Source organism: Limanda limanda, chromosome 8 (genome assembly GCF_963576545.1).
Source record: "Limanda limanda chromosome 8, fLimLim1.1, whole genome shotgun sequence".
In the NCBI taxonomy this organism is placed as follows: domain Eukaryota; kingdom Metazoa; phylum Chordata; class Actinopteri; order Pleuronectiformes; family Pleuronectidae; genus Limanda; species Limanda limanda.
This window is the reverse complement of record NC_083643.1, coordinates 9823939-9841726: the sequence shown is the minus strand read 5'-3', so window position 1 is coordinate 9841726 and position 17788 is coordinate 9823939. Positions and strand designations below refer to the sequence as shown.

Sequence of the window (17788 nt, the reverse complement as noted above, 5' to 3'; positions counted from 1 at the left end):
TTCTCTCTCTCTCTCTCTCTCTCGTTGTTTTCAGCCCGACATTGTGGCCAGACCAAGGTAAGCCTGCCCGTGTGACTTTCATTTTACTCTCTCTACCCACACAGTTTATCAGTGAATAAGGAACCTGCAGAGGCTCCTTGCTCAGGTCCTCGTGCCGTCACCCATCTTCAGACTGACAAGTATTCATCTTGCAAAATAACACTCTCTTTAAGTCTTTTTATCCCCCTTTATACTTTCACCCTTTACCCTCAGACATATTTACAAACTCAGATACAGACACAGGGTCATCAACGCACAGCAGCCACTCCCATGTCTCCAAACGATCAGGTCACATGCGAGTCACGTCGGCGCCCCGGCGAGGCAATTAGCTGCTCTCATCAGTGTGTGTGTGTGCCCACTGGAATCAGAGGAGGTGACAATCTGCCCGGTCCAATCAGGGGGCTGTGGTAACAGTGCCTGTGCTGTGCTTACTGTATACGCCTGCATGTTAAGACAAGCTGTGGTGTCTTTAGTGAGGGTCACGTCGCACCCTCTGACACAGCAGAGCATTTACATCTCTGATTTCCTCGTGTGTGAGTGAGGGGCAGAACGCAGACTGGACAGATGCAGCCGTGTTAGTTTCAGCTGCTGTAACAGTCTGTTTGTGTCGTTGTTGTTTTTTTTTTTGCTTAGGCTACATCTCTCACCTTTATCTCTGTCTGTGTCAGACAGCCTGCAATGGATAGTTCTCTTCCCAGTCTCACACGTTATTGATCTGTTGACACCAAACACCCTTCCGCCTCCTTCACCCCCGGCAGGAGCGCACCTAGCACCACCTGCTGTCACGGCTTCTCCCCTTAGCTGTCTCTCTGGGCTTTCATCTCAACGGCATAAACAACACCAACAACACACACACACACTGAGCCCTTAGCAAATACCAGCACATCACTCCTCGGAGGGAAAGATTCTTATTTTCTGTGAGACTATATTTTAAATATAGGCTCACAGCTGTATAAAAAAAATAGTCCAATGTTCTGCAAAATACACCTTCAATGGACAACGTGATTGTTTTCCTGAATTTCTAATTTCACTTTGTACTATTTATATTTCTGCGCTGCCTGCATGTGAGAAATATATCCTCCTATTTCCTCTCTCGAGGGTGCCTTACTTTTATGAGGCAAAGAAACAAATGACCAGGGCACAAGATGTTGTATATTATTGATTGGTCAACCAGCCTAATGCTTTTTAAGCTCTGGAGCAGATGGCAGTAAGCTTAGACCCAAGGGTGAGATGGAGCTAATAGTTTGTCCTTGGCTAAGGTTACTCTCTCTCTCTCTCTCTCCCTCTCCCTCTCTCTCTCTCTCTCTCTCACTCACAAGTCCCTCAACCTGCCATAAAACGCAGTGGGTGCAGAATCGGTGGAAAATGACACACATTTTGAAGACAGATACAAGGACAAGTAAAGGTCGAGACAAGTAGGAAAAAAAGTAACTCTAACATGAAGCACAACATACCTTTGTTGTTGTTTATTGCATTAGCTTAGCGCTGGAGATTAAGTTGAAACAAAGGGATGAACAGGACAAAAGAAGGGAAATGAAGTGAAATTGGAGGAGGAAGAAAGATAGTGGAAGGAGAAGGGATTGTGAGGAGAAGAGTGGGTGTTTAGGGGTCACGTGCAGTGGGTTCCAGACAGCAAATTGATTATGGAGCAGAAACACTAATCTGCTGTCTGAGACCCATATCGCTGCCATAGACGGAGCGTCCCCACAGGACCAGGATCCTGCACCCGTCTGCCTCTTTCCCGGACTTCCTCATCAATACAATTCCCTGCTACTTCTCAAGCCTCTCAACAGATAGATACTCCATGTCTGACAAGATTTGTTCTCCTTTGAATATTAATTTTATTTGACTCCCCACAGACGAACACTCGCACCCTCCTGACTCCAATGTGATGCATTGTAATTTTCATCTGTATTCCTCCCCCTCAATTGCCAAAACAACCTATTTCCCTAACTTTCACCTTTTATGTTTGTGTGTTTGTGTGTGTGTGTGTGTGTTTACAGAACGTCTACATTCTTGTATCTTCATTATTTTGTTTTCGTCTGTGTTTGTTTGTTTTTCTGCTAGTTAGCAGGATGAAGCAAAAACTATGGATTACCACGAAACTTGGCAGAAGGCTGCGGTTTGGGTCAGGAGAGGATCTATTAAATGTTCACTTTCTTTGACATTGTGAGATGGGGCTTTACTCAGAGAATAATTCATGGATCTTGATGAAGAAAAACTGGCATTTTCAGGGGACTGATGAAAGTGTGAATTCTGTAGTAGATAAATCCAGATCTGGTGAATTAAAATGTGGTTTCTTAAGGGGACTGTTGGGCCTTGGCAGAGACAAGTGCATGTGTGTATATATGTATTCCTCATTAGCATTTGCATCTTTATTATTCCTTGGTGTATGTGTATACATCCATATAATATTGTTGTTAATCGTTTAGCTAAGGTAGCATCCCATTGTTTATTATTTTGGGTTTCAAAGGTTGAAATAAATAAGAACAACAGTTAAATTAATTTGTTTCCTGGAAGCCCGACACACAATTACTCCGCTTTCACATTTTGCCGTCTTTGGTGATCTCAGGGACACGGTGCATTAATAGTAACCATGGCCACTGATAAAAACAGAAGAGCGTCTCTGACTGTTTGAGCACACAAACACACACAAAAGAGGGATGAGGAGAGAGGGATTAATGCTGCAGTAATGTTTTAATTCCAGAAACCCACTTTTATGCTCTCTCTGGAGATATGATGCATAAGAGGGAAATGGTTATAAAGACAGTGAGAGTCAGTCAGAGGAAAAGAGTCGCACACTGAGGAATTCCATCCGCTAGACTTAAATTTCCTCCTCTGTTGGGACCTTGGAGGACTTGTTCTAAGTAGACAAGTATTTCCATCCTTGGTATTCATTTTTATATCTATAAATTATATTTAGCATTCATCTTCATAATGTTCTCTGAAAATTTTGCATATTAAGGTTTGGTTTTGTTGGATTATTTCATTTTTTGTCTTGAATAATTCTTTATATTAGCCTCTAAAGGCGTCATTAATTCCTGTCGAATCCACAACAGCAAGCCTGCTGGACATTATGTTTGATGGATGTTTTAGTTTTTATTTGTTTATTCTGTCATGGTAATAATTGATTGGCTTTGTTCATAGAATGTATGCCCCCTTAAACTCTGAGGACTAGCTGCAGCTCTGAAAGGTGACCATGTGTCATATTCAGCTCGTGCTCAATAAGTTCCTTTTTCCTCAAACTTTTTTAGGACGAGATGATGCCTTGAATACACGACCCTGCCACCTCCTTCTGACCTTTTTATTACCCTTATCTCAAAGAGGAGTTTTTTGTATTAATATCATTTTCATACCAGACTTTCCCAAGCTGTTGCCGCCTTTAGCACTTCCAAGAAACAACATGGAGATTTATGACTTGGGATTGACACAGAGATGAAAAGATTATCATGCAGTATGGAAAGAAATTTACATGAAAATCATGACAAACCTTTAAGTTTGCCCCCAAGAAGAAGAAATACACATGTATAGAGCTCATTATGTGTTATTTTTAGGGTGTATTAGTATTATTTTTTACCTCAGTGTGTGAACTTTATTTCACAAGTTAGCCAAATTTTCTTCCAAACGTAAATTAGTCTATAACCTTTGTTCAGTGCAATCTATTATCTGCTTCGTCATTTCTTCTATCAAGGACAAACCAATCCCATTACATTTTAATGAAAACGGTTTTTCATGGAGTATGAATCACCATACATACTCATGGTCATACACTTTAATTCACATAGCCGTGCATTCAGGTGTCATTTATAAATCACGTAGATAGCCGCTCCTTTTTTGGTTTAGCTCAAACACATTACTGTTATTTTTATAGAATAATTTTTATTTAAAAATTTCCTGTGGCTACATCAGTATATAATCCTTTGATGGAAATTTGTGTTCCTCTTTCACAATGTTATACACACAGAAATACAACATTAGCTGTTTTGAGACATGAACTCTAGAAAATGTTGGGGAAAATTTTGAGAGGACATTTTTCCTTTCATGTATGAAGAATGCTGCAGGAGATTGTCCAAGTCAGATGCATTCACAACAACAGGAAAATGTTTTGAACATTCAGGCGAGGGGGGGCAGCAAGGAAGAGCAGCAGGAGGCAAGGAAAAACACGCTTTTTGTTCACAGCACAACAACATCGTCGGCACTTTTCACCGAAAGCTCTCGAATCTCGACTTCCAGAGTTGACATTTTTCTCAGATGACGTGTATGTGGATAAACAAATTTCATTCTGAGATATTGTTTATTTTCTGTGGTGTTCTTGAACCAACTGACTCCGATATGTGAGTTCTCACAAACAGGCCCTCCGTGAAGTGCCAGGTAAAGTTTGTGATTCATGAGAGCTCGTGTTCAGGTGTGTTGATCTGTCTAAACCAATCTATTTTGAACTCTGTGAGCTTTATGCACCACCTGCCCTCTGTCTTTCATTTTGCATTTAGTCAACTCCATACCTTTAAACTCCTTCCATTGGACGCTCACTGGCAGAATGGAGCAATGGGGCAATTCACTCACCATGTCTCACTGAGTGAAGGCTGTAGAGCACCCTCAATCATGGTGTACACTCCCATGAACACACAGAGCAAGGAAGAAGGGAGGGGGAGCCGGCAGTCAAGCCAAATGGGTGCTTTGGGGACAGGGCTTATCTGTCTGTCTGAGCCGCTCGCCCTTCACTGGGTCAAATAGATGAGTTGAGTGAAGCAGGGAGGTGTCAGGGGAGCGTGGTCAGGGGACACCCGACAGAGCCAAGAGACAAGGGCCTGGAAAGAGGGAGTCGCATTTCCTCTAATTAAAAATGTATATCGCCTGCAACAAAAGGAGCCACGACAGAGCCTCTTGTCTGTCTGTCTGTGTGTGTGTACATGCCCCCATTTAATAATTTAAAGTGTTTTACTGTGTGTAAGGACCAGCTGCTTGTTCTGACTGTACTAAAAGCTCTTCATTAATACATCACCAGGTTCCTCTGTCTGTCTTTGCTTCAAATTCCCATTTGATTAAGTTTATTGGCCTGACAGATCACAGACCTCTTCTGCCAACGCAGTACAGAAAATGCTTAACATTGACAGATGGTTATAAATATATATTAATATGCAAATACTGGCCATGATAGCAAGTACAATCTTACAAAAAATGATCTGTCAGTCTTGCTTTCTTCAAATTACCTCGACAACCACTCATCCGAATGACTTCAAACTTGGTGGGCGTATTGTGAGGACCCAAGGAAATGCAGTGTCGACTGTAAAGTTTTTTGGATGAACAGTTCTCAAAAAATTAACAGGACTACACAAATTAAATGTTCTCCTCTTTCTCTCTTCTCACGCTTCCTCTGTCTCCTTGTCTTCTCTGTCTCTCGGCCGTCACTTTTCCCCAGGACTGGATCTGAGGTCCCACATCAATGCAAAGCACACACATACCAAACTGACAAATAGAGAGACATGCATTTAGATGATAAGAGACTATAAGCCTGCATAATTCATGCCACATGCACAACATTTCTCCCGTTTTTTTCAGATGTCATCCATTGGTATGTGTGTTGTGTTGTGTCTGTGTGTGGCCCGTGTGTTTTATGGATACTGTCAGCAATAGCATGACTAACATCAAACAGTTTTTGGAAGAGTAGCGACAGAAGTGTGTGTGCAGAGCTGTTAAAGGGGGAAATATGAAAGGATAAGAGTGTGTACGCTTCAGCTGAGTTTGTCTTTTGTGGTGACGAATGGCAGTTATTTGTTTCCCCAGAAACTTTTCCTGAATACAAATGGGGTAATTTACCTCCAAAAAGACCTCTGATTTAGGGTCAGGCTTGGTTAAGCACCACCCATCTATTTTACTTTTGCACCAGGGAGCCTTTGTTTCCAATCTGGTGGGTCATACAGCGAGCTGGGAATTTGAAGCTGTATAATAACCAGCACATAAAGGAGGATATATTTTAACCCCTATCCATTTGTTTGTTTGTTGGTTCATTTGGTCGTTGGTTGTTTGGATTTTAGCAAGATTACACAAAAACTACTGTCTGGATTTCCATGAAACTTAGTGGAGGCATGGGACACGGCCAAGAAAGAATCCATTAAACGTTGGTACGGATGCAGACAAAGGGCGTGCAAGGATAATGATTTATGGATCTTGATTGAAAATCACAAGAGGCACATTTAAGGGGACTGATGAGTTTGTGATAATTGGTGCGGCTTGATTTAATTTAAGGGGACTGTTTGGTCTTAGCAGAGGTGTTCACTCTATCTTTGTTTGAATATCCTATTAAAGCGAAGAATGAATCAGGACTGCGTCGCCTGACAAAATATTAAAAAAAACTACCAAACAGGTAGCAACGTATTTGCGAAATAGACATTTTGAATGTGAAGATGAGTTCAAACAGAAACTCCGTCTTTTGATATTGGATTTGACTGCAGTACGTTTTGCCAGCTGATAAGTTTAATGTATTTGAGGTTTTGAATTTCAGCCGAGTTGAATTGGTTCTGCTTCAGGAATTTTTTGGGGGTTACTTTCCTACAGCACATGCCTGTGCAGGCCCGGTACAGACTTTATAGAGCTTTGAACAGAGCCTTAGGAGTGCTTCCAGTATTGATCTGCCGTTCAGAGGGATTCGAGGGCTGTGCCAAGTGCTGTGTGTGTTGTCTGTGATCCCAGGATGCAGGGAGCCGGCGTTAAGTGCCTGTGATGCATTCATGGCTATAGTGCGGCAGAATCAGGTTAGGACTGTGTTTGTGTTGATGCTCAGAGCCCATAGTGCCCATGCATAATGGATTGTTAATTCATGTGTGTAAAATACAGCTCTCTCCCATTTACTGTACCTTCCGTTTGCTTCATGCTGCAGTGCGAAGGTGTGTTTGTACACACGCACATTTAATTTAGTGTGTTCTTATGTGTGTGTTTTCATGCGTTTGTGCTGAAGGTTTCTTTTTTTTTGTCAGATATCAGCATGGGGACGTTATACCTCGAGAAACGGATCGATTGTCGAGTTTGTTCAGCTGACATTGAAAAAGAGAGATTTAACAATTTAACAAGGAGCACCACAGGAGTCTTTAAATATTCATTTTTGTTGAACTCTGTCTCGAAGTATAAAAAAAGACTAGACCTTACAGTAATGGGTTGAGAACCTTTGCAATTCATATTCTACATATCAGGCTGCTGCTCTTATCCAGAGGGACTTTGTGCAAGATAAAAATCAATGACTTTTTTTGTGTTATCGTCATTTTAAGCTTCCTAATTATAAACACATGCAGAGAACAAAATGGTACGAATTCCGTAGTGGATTCTTTATGTATTTTGAAAATGTTACCAAGCTGGCACGATGTATCTAGATTGTAGAGATGTTATCCCCCTCCAACATGGACGATGTGGGGTAACTGCTGAAGAGAAAAGAGGAAAAGAAGGAAGATGTGGAAACTACAGGAAGCTCTCTGGGCAAATTGGTAATATAGAAGGGAAAGGCGTGAAAAAATGAAAGAGAGCGTGGCAAATAATATTTCAGAAAGCTCCAGAGCACTATCCAGCAACAATAGGTTAGTCTCTGATGGTAAACTTCACTAAGCTTCCTGGAATGAGCATTTTGTCTCTTCCAGTGGTCTGTATTTTTATATCTGCTTCCTCCCTGATATTCCCTCCGTGATAACCTTATGCTATCTAACATGTAGCTCAGTGTTCAACATCATCCTGAGTCACTGAGACTGAGAAACAATCCTCATCTTTTGTTCCTTCACTGTCTGCGGCAGTAAATTAAATAAATGGTGTTGACGTGTCATTATCTACTTCATTATTTATGAATACAAAACAGCTAGTGCCGCATTTCTTTTTTTCCCTGAACCCATCTTGTAATTTTTATTTTCTTCTCTGCACCTGCTCATTAAATTACCCACACATATTTCTCCAGCTGTCCAATCTCATAATCACATTGTCAAAGAAGCCTCTGTGGTTTTATGTGTTCTGTTCGGAGAAATACTGCAAGGAATTGGTGGGAGAAATGATGAATCCAAATGTGTTGATTACAGCTCACTTCCTCCCCTCTGAGCACAGATACTTGAGGTGGGAGTGTGTGAAGTGTCGTGCTGGTGTGTATTTCTGCAGCTATGTAATCATTAGGGAAGATTGTGAGATCATAAAATGTCAGAGGAAAGTTTAGGAGAGAAACAATGCTATCATTCTGATGCTTCTCATGTCCACCATTTTAATTCAGCATGTTAGCATGTCCACATTGGCTAATTATTAGCTTATTCCAGTTGAGACTGACGGTAAGGACATTTTATTTTCAACCTGAATTGGGAGAAATTGACAAAGTTCTGACAATTCTTCACCAAAGATTATTATGTGTCTGAGCAAAACCTAGCAATCCAATTAACAGTTGTCAAAACTGCAAAACTATTGTTTAGTGGCGCCTGCTGACAATAGGTCCAGGCATCACAAAAATTACTCAGCAAAATTCACGAGAACGCGTTGCTTTAACTTTGGATAACAAGCTTTGCCTGCAGCAATCGCAGGTTCCTGCTCGGGACACACAAAAGAGACGGCTTTCATCCAAAAGTGCCATGCTGGCTGTCCATGCTATAATAAACTCCTGAGTCCTGAAGCACAACAGGTTCGCCAGCCGACTCTTCCTTCCTCTCTCCTGGCTCAACTTGACGTTTGATGTCAGACAGGACCTGTATTTGAATTTGCGTGGTTTGATTTGTGCTTGAATATTTGCTTACAACTTCTATTGTACACAGCACAAGCAAAGGAAAGGAACAACAATGCAGTTTGCCAATGCACATCAATTAAAGTGAAAGAGAAGCATACAAGTGTAAGTGCTCCCTTATACTTTATCCTCTGGAGACCATGAATGTCTGTGCACAATAATGTCCTCATGAGCGGGTGTGATACCAGCTTTTGTGGGCTAAAGTGAACGTAGCAACAGATTAGCATTGCTATCCTTAGAGCTACGCCTCTGGAGCAATAGGTTGAAAGATGAAATGGGTTTTCAGACACATTCATAATCAAACAATCTAAACACTCACTGGTGTTTTTTTTATTTTGGTATTTTCCAACTACTTAACTGGACTGAACTTTCATAGGCTGAACAAGAATGATCAGCAAATGTCAGTGTTGTTAATTGACACCACACCAGATAATTAGCAACTTTCATTCAGCCAGTTGCTAATTGGTCTGATGTTCACTATATAGTAAGTTTGCCATTTTTTAGTGCTGTCCTAATGTTTAGTGAAATTTGTATGTACCATATAGTGGACTCATTGTTTCCCACAATGCATCGTGAAAAGTAGTGTACAACAAGTTTATTTCTACATTTAAAGATGATCATTCAACATGTTTTTTAACCTTAAGTGATTAATACTAAGTTTAAAATAAACATTTAAACGTTATTGTGGGTTTTGCACAGGCGCCAGCGTTGTTTTTGTTCGTCCTTAATCCTGCGACAAATCTTTTGCCAATGAGCTCACTGTATTGTCCTCAGACGTTCTTATATAGTGAAGTAGGGGTTAATGAACAAGTAGGTAATCTTGGACACAGCTACTCTCTGCTGTCACGTATCTTTTCCTGGTATGATATAATTTACAGGAAAATAGGTTCTCTGGAAAGTCTGCACATATTCTCTCTCACACGTCCTTTTTCTCTGTCTCTTTCTATCTCTCTCTTTCTCACACACACACACACACACACACACATCTCCTCTCCCCGTGATATATCCACAAGGCAGATTGTCATATCGGATCTGCACAGATTCGCCCCTGCACCCCTATAACGCATGAAATGCTACAGCACACACAAGTAAAAGGGCTGAAAAAATGTCACACAGTGTGTAAACATTCATTATTCATTCTAAACCCACTGATAAACATGACAAACAGTCACACACAAACACAAACGCACACGCATTCGCACGGCTCGGATAATTAAGATAAACAACAAATCAGCCGTCTATACTATGTCCACCACACACACTCATCACGGTGTGTAACCCCTTCGGTGGAATTACAGGTCTGATTTCCGCTCAGTGGAGATGTAGGAGGATGATAGTGGCAGGCTGAACCAAGGGGCAATGAATCAGTGTCTTATCAAACCTGCAGCCGTAGGTATGAACTGTCAACCCAGAAACGGCTCTAGCACGAACACAGCGTTCAGAACATCTCCCTTCCACAGCTGGATATAGCAACAGCGTCACAGCACGTGTGTGACGACTCAGTGGGGCAGTTGTCAGGACACTCTCCCTCTCCCCCCCCCGTCCGCAGTCCGTCCCCCTGCTCAGTTATTCTAAAAGTGAGGGAAGGGGAGGTGAGCGCGAATGTTGGCATGTTTAATTCAGCTGCTCCAGGACGAGCCCTGTCACCGTGTAGATTTATAGTATCGGCTAGAGAGGAATGAGGAGATGGTCGGGATTTAACTACCCCAGGATTTTAATGGGAGACTTAGCATGCACTTTGCAAAATCACCTTAATCCAGCGTCGGTGTGTGAAGGGAGGGATGGGATGGAAAATTAATTGCTTTTTCTCAGTTTGTGTCTGAGTCCTGCCTTTGAACCAGAAATTTCCCCACTAAATTGTTAACTATCTCTATCTTTTTATGATCTTTGTGAATTTTGTTCACATACAGAGACACATTTGCATGTTTTAATTAGAAATGATGTGTTCACTTGTGGTTACAGATAAAATCCATTTCCAAAGGATAGACATGCCTCTCGATTTTTCTTGCAAAAAAACCCCCCAACAATGAAATGGCTTCCACTTTCCTGATGATGAAATTTCTGATAGAGGCTTGGCAGGCTTTTATGTCTGCTGCTTTACAGGATGCATTAGTACACATAAAACGTTATTAGTCATGAGCACCGGAGAGCTGTCAAGCCCCATGACTGTGTTTCACTGTGTTGCAGTGTTACTTCTTACCATGCTGCTTCTACAAGAACACAACACATTTCACTTCAGACTAATAAAGCCTAAAGTAGTTTCAGTTTGTCCAGCGCTGTCTGCGCAGTCTCATACTTTGCATTTAAGTGCACAATTTGCATTTGTACCCTCCTCGTGGTATAGAAATCATAAATGTTCATCTATTTTGCTGCAACAGGAAGATCTTTATTGGACCCTGAGGAAAGTCCTTCATCCCACAGTGAGTTGAACATTTTGCAGAGGAAGAAGAAGAAACAGCGAGCGATAGATGAGGCATATGAGATGTTTATCAGCCGAGATGAGAGTTGTGACAGTCTGGAGCCCTGGTTTTCTGTGCTGCCTGTCCGAGCGTCCTTCACACTGAAGGCTTGGGTGACAGGGCTTGGATCCAGGGAGGGGGAGTTTCCATGTGACAGAAGGCTTTGCCTAATGGCCGGTCTGTTCTCCAACTCTGTCTCAGCGACACACTCTTTCCTCTCCCTTTTTCCTCTGCTCCACCTTCTCCCAAAGGCCATATGTGGATCTGACATCCCTCCATCTCTGATGAGGAGAGTCCAGACAGAGGGGGAGTCAATAGCATTGTGCCAAGTGTGCTGTAAAAAGGCTTTTAATTTTAAAATGTCTCCAGAGCCATTCAGATCCTGAGACAGCCCGTCGGGGCACCTGGGCGGCGCTCTTATTCAACGTGGCGCCGGCGTTCTGCTGTTTAGAGAAGGGAGTTGTTTGAAAGAGGCAACAGGGGGGGGGGGGCAGCTTTGCCAGCCTGCCAAGTGTGTGGGCTCTGCTGTGACCAGTCAGTCTTCATAATGGCTGTCTGGCCATGGGGCAGAGCCAGCTCACTGGTCACATGACAGACTGTGCAGATCAGGCGAGGAAGGACTCCCTTCAGCAACCCTGAATCGATGGTGTCGGTGGAGACGACAAAAGGGCATAGAAGGACAGACAGGAGACGTGGGCGAACGAAGAGAGAGATGGAAAGAGAAAGTAAGCAGGCTGAAAATAGAAGATGCAGGAAAAGGGATAAGAAAAGTAGAATTTAAGAAGAATCTTAAATAAAAGGGAGACTGAGGGTCGGCGTGGCTGCTCAATATTCTTTACCTGTTAGCTGATTCTTTGTGCTTTGTGAAGGACAGATAAAGCTCTATCTCTCCAATGTGTCATTTCCTCACTCTGAGCTTTAGATTAAAACTTCAAAAGGAGTTTTATTTACGACCGAAATTTCCAATTTAAACCAAAGACACAGTTGGCATCTTTAAAAAAAAAAGAGTCTTTCCAAATCAGATATCCTCAGACCTGGCCCCTGTGCAATGCAGCAAACTCAACCTGGCTGGAGATATACGAGTTCACTCTGCCTAATAGTAGTGGCCTTAGATAACTACTCTGACAGAGCTCGTTATGGCCTTTAATCAGAGAACATCTGGTTCGACCCGCTCTCCCTCCTGAATCACAGTCAGTTTTTAGCTGAGCCATAAACTTATTCTATTATAGTTGCCAGGAGCAGAAATGTTGTCTTTTTCTGTTAATAGTTCCCCCTTTATTGTTGAGGTCAATTTCAGTTATTGAAACATCGGTATGGCTTTTATCATATTTGTGGAACCCTGCTGACTCTTATACATTATAATCAGAGCTATTAACAGATGGCCTGTTACCTCTGCTGTGCTCTGTAAACTGATCTCAGGTTGTTAGACTTTGAGCAGCACCACTCCGGGGTTATGGGTTTCCTCCACAGTGAGACACCGTTGAACACAGCAGCATTTACAGGGAGCCGTTTATCCTCTTTCATAAACATCCCCTGGGTTCCTTTATGGATCTGAGTTTTACTATATTTGTAAGTATGTCAAATAAATAGCAGCAGACAAGAAAACTCCTGAAGATCAAACCTCTTGTTACTTCATCACACAGGTCTGTACCCCCTCACCTCTCTTTGTTGTACAGTGGGGAACCATTAAGGCTATCTCATTATCTCCTCCTTGCTTTTCTATCGGAATCTTCTTAGTCATTCATTGCCATTTAATTTGTGACCAAGAGGAGTAGCTGTGGAAAATTCGAAAGCACAGTCAGTCCTGTGCCTGCAGGGCAAAGGAAGCATGATGGTGGTCCACATACAGTCATATACATGAAGCATGTGACAACAGGGAAGCTTATCTTCATGTTCAGGTCAGTTTGAATTTCACACTTGCATTAATGAGCTGTTATACATTTTGTGGACAGCATGCATCAAATGGGATTGCTGCAGTTCTCCTCAATTAAATCCTCAATTGCCCTCACGGCCGCAGACATTGTCGAATCACCAAATGAGCCAATGTAAGATTGAGTCTTTGTACTGGTCTAATGCTCTTATCTGAATTGCTGCGCATTAATTCCTCTGTATGATTAACAGCGGGTACCTGCGTCGGAGAAATTAGTTCATCCAACTCCTCGCAGCTGCCGCAGCACGAACAGACCTGTGTGATCGTTCTGATTGGAGGAGCATCGGCACACTATTTGTTTCCGCATCACCGACCTTTTCCGCCTCGCTGTGCACAGTCTGCATGCAGGAGGAGGCATTTCCAGCATAATACTTGCAACACGCACTGAGTTGACTGCAGGGGTAAGCACCCGCACTTCCCCGTGTACATTTAAAAAAATAATGGGATGCATGAACATGAGTTTGAATGTGGGATACTTGAGGCGATACATCTGGTGGATGATAAGATGGATTTATCCTAGCCGCTCCCGATTTGCTCTGATGAATAAGCCGCGCTTCTCACAAAGGGTCATATTAAAGCCCCCCAGCTCCCTGTCCCCCCTCACCATGATGCATTGCCTGTTGTTGTGCCTTGTCTCTCCGCTTCCTCCATGAACTGATTAAGTCTTTGGAGCAGCACAGAAAACACCACAGGGTGCGGCATTGTTTTCCACTGGGAAGACAGTCCCAGTGTACAGTATGAATAGACCAGTGAGTCTGAAGCAAACGGTCACTGTTTGTAGTCATTCTTCAGTCAGCTCAGAGTTTCTATCATAGAGGATGATGGAAAGCTGTCTCTTGACTCAGGCAGTTTGTATCACTCTCCTCCACTAATTCCTGTCAATAATACATTGACTACAAATCCTACATTTGTTGATATCTACAAAGTTTCATCCCAAAAACTAAATATAATTTCCAAAAATCTCATTTGCCTTGATCACGCTGTCATTCAGATATTAAACTGTATAAACTTGGATATCATGAGCACAGGCGGTTAAATGTCCTTGAGAGTAAAAGCTCCACAGCCCAATAAATCACTATCTGTGCAAACAAAGCCAATAATTCTGCAACTGTGGCTCAACGTGGGCTCAGTTGTGGGCTATGAGGAGCTTTTGCAGATTCATCATTAACATGCCCAGGGACGCTTTGACACCGTGTAGATTTTTCTTCCATCTCATGGAGGATGAGCCGTGTCGTGGTTGTTTTCTTTGTCTCGAGGCGTATCATTAGTATCAGGGTTTTAAATGTGTGTGTGGTGTGCAGACTTTGTGTGTATGTGTATGGCTGCACTAGAGAACATCAGACATATGCAGGTTTCACTTCAGGAGATAAGTTTCGTGACAGCCATCTAGTTTTTTCGGTGCTGTATGTAAACCCCAGGCTCCTTCTTTTTTTTATTTTTTTTTTTTATGATGGAAAATGATGGGTTTTTTTTTTCATTGACACATACAAGACATATACAACAGAGAGAAAAAAAAAAAAAAAAAAGTCAGTCATGGTTACAGGTATCCCTATTCTACAAAATCAGATTTATACAGTTTACAGTTCACATGTCTTTCGTTATGTCTTACAACACCCATTTTTTCCACTTTGTTATAGAAACATCTTCTTTCAGTCGAAGTTGGTAGGTCATTCTCTCCATACAGTATATTTATCTTACAATCCCTAACCATTGTTCTATGGTAGGAGGTTCAGTTTTGTACCAGTTCCTTTAACCCCAGGCTACTTCTATAGGTGGAAGAATATAAAACAGGGCAAACCAGTGCGTTCTCTAGTGCACACAAATGTAATTTCAGCTGTGTTGGTCAGACAGTGTCCTGCATATAGCCTCCGACCACGTCACCTATTTACGTCACATTTCATGACGCAGACTGTCACATCATCCAGTCGAACCGCGTCAGTTAATGAGATGTGCATCACATTCAGATCCTGTGAGTCCGTGTTCCACCAAACAGCCCAGCACCTGCACAGCTGTCAGCACCTGTGCCCACACAGCAGCCTCTCACCACAGAATCTTAATAAAGTCCTCGTTCCTCAACCACTGCTGTCACGCTCGCTGAGGATTTCAGATTCTGCCAGGGCAGAGCAGAAACTCTGTCGCAGGAACAACACAGTGTTTCATACAGTTGTTCTAGAGATACAAATAAATTAAAGGAATAAAAATAAACGAAGATGTCCACAGGTTAAAAGAAACATCTGCTCATAAGATGAATTGTTAAAGAGGACGAATTGAGGAAAAAGGCGTCACGAAACTATTTAATCAAGCATGAAAAGGTGACTAAAGATTTGACTGAACTCTCCAACCTTATCTCCTCCGGTTCTTTATTCTGAAGCGCGCATCACTGTTACCTTTAGTCTTCAGTTTACTTTGAAAACAACAGACGGGCTTCATCTGATGATCACAATCTGTGCGAGTCATTTGCTGTCAAAAGGTCTGTGATGCAGCATGGGGCGGATGCTTTGAAAGATATCACTTGCATTTTTAAACAATTCACTTCTAAAAATAACAGGGAACCGGTGAAGCATCAGTAGGGTCACGACCGAGTCCCTTTCTTTCTTTTAAGCCAGTAAACTCTGAGCAGCTGCCTGAGCAGATCGGTTTCTTAATAAGAGAAGATTACAGTATGGATGCTTAATTGCAGTTGTTAGCAGAGGACATCTCTAATCTGTGTAACATTACAAAGCTGAAATGAAATTAGTGTAAGGGTGATGCATATCCTGTGTGCAAACTTTATATAGACTTAACTTAGAAGGTCATGATGATGGAATTGATCCCATATGATGAAGAATGAATGTTAATGCATTACTACACTGTGTGACATCATTTTGTGACTTCTTCATGATGTAACTTATCATTTAATATCATATGGTGGGTAATAATTCTCTGATTAATTTAGATTCTCGGTTTGTTTGAGGAGATATCTTAGAAAATGTGTATTTTTGTTGACCTTGACCTTCGATCTTTGTCCACTCAGCTCCGAAAGTTAAACTTTCTGGAGATACCCTCCCAAGTATTGCTCCTCCCACGTTTGGTGGAAATCTGGTCATGTGTTGTTGAGTTATTTTGTTCATAAACACACAGGGGGGCAAAAAGTGTATTCTATTCATACAGCTCTGCTAGCATGCAACATAATACGTGATTATCCACAAAAGGCAGGTCTGTAGAGTTAACTGTACCTTTCTATGGTGATTCTCGTGCAGTTAACACAGGAAGTGATCGTCTATGAAGACAATTAAACCAGTACGGTCAAATACAATGGAGACTTTACACGGGTGGCTTAGGATAAGTGTGTCATCCAATTCAACTGTGAAAGCTGAGATCAATTCTGAACAGGCTTGTCCAGGGTAAACTTATAGCACAAACCCCTGGGCTACCTCAAAACGCTTGTACATCAAAACCCACTGTACGGTCTCCAGTACGAACACTTGAAGGCCTGTCTTGAAGATTAGATTCAAACAAGTTTTAAACTCTTCAAAGGAAAACACTCAGCATTTTGTCAAGGTCGGACAGGACAGAATAAGCAGCGGTTTAAAATGTTGTGCCTGGAGGAATAAAACGGACTATTTTCTATATATAAGAAATCAACAGTTAAATGCCTCCCTTGAAATAAAATGGTTTTATAGAAGATGTAATCATCAGCTCACTGAGTTTATTTTATCTCCCATTAAATCTTTCTTTTTATCATTGTCTGTGCAAATGCATAAAATCACAAATAAAACTGGTAAATTGTGGCATAAAAGTATTTTTAAGCTTTTAAACTAGATTTTATTCATGTCTTTGTTGGACTGAAACAGGAAAGGCAAACAGGGAATGTAGAGAGAAACAGTAGAGGAATGACCAGCAGCTGCAGCAAATGGTCCACCCTTATATTTTTGCTTATCGGGACAACCCAAAGAGATTGTTAACAGCAGTTTACAGACATGACCTGAGAAAAGACACATCATATCTGATCACGGTCAGTAGTCAAACCCGTAACCTGCTGCTCGAGGTGTATAATACATCGTACTACCTCGCCATTTGGTTATTCAGTCGCCCCATGAATATGGAGTTTCAGTAGAAACTCCTGAACGATGAATAAAGGCTCTTATATGCTTCTACGTATCCGTTTCTCGGAGAGGGCTCCACGGTGGGCGAAGAGTCTTTTTGATTTTTACTTGTCCGACCACTGTACGTCGAAAAAAATTCACCGCCAAACCCATAGGTGGCGCAACGGAAGACGAGCTCAGAGAAGCCTACCCCAATTTTGGGAAGAAGAAGTCCACGTGTGTCTGTTTATCTCTGTCTCCCACACACTGAACCATGGCAACTAACAGAACTAATAAAGTGACACCCAGCGGGTCAAAATGCTGATGTTATCGTTTCTTAGCGCAGCGGTTCCCCGGTCTTGTTTCCGAACTGTGTTGCTGATTCCACAGCTTGTAGCTTGAAGCTCGCGGAGCTAGCAGCTACACGGAGCTAGCTCCCCCCCAGCTTCCACACACAGTCAGCAGGGACTCCCGGCACTAACTGCTACCCAGTGTTTGCTTCTAACCTGACGGTATTATAGAAACAGTGTCATGATAGAAGTGGAATTAAAGTCGAGGGCGG

General features: G+C 42.1%; 1 protein-coding gene across 2 annotated transcripts in view; it reads left to right on the top strand.

Moving 5' to 3' along the window:
• Nucleotides 1–17788, top strand: part of trim44 (tripartite motif containing 44) — a 41841-nt gene that overhangs the window by 19050 nt on the left and 5003 nt on the right. For both annotated transcript variants that reach the window (XM_061076129.1, XM_061076130.1), the window contains exon 5: nucleotides 35–57. In XM_061076129.1, the coding sequence (XP_060932112.1) occupies nucleotides 35–57 (23 nt within the window). The remainder of the gene's footprint in view (nucleotides 1–34; nucleotides 58–17788) is intronic.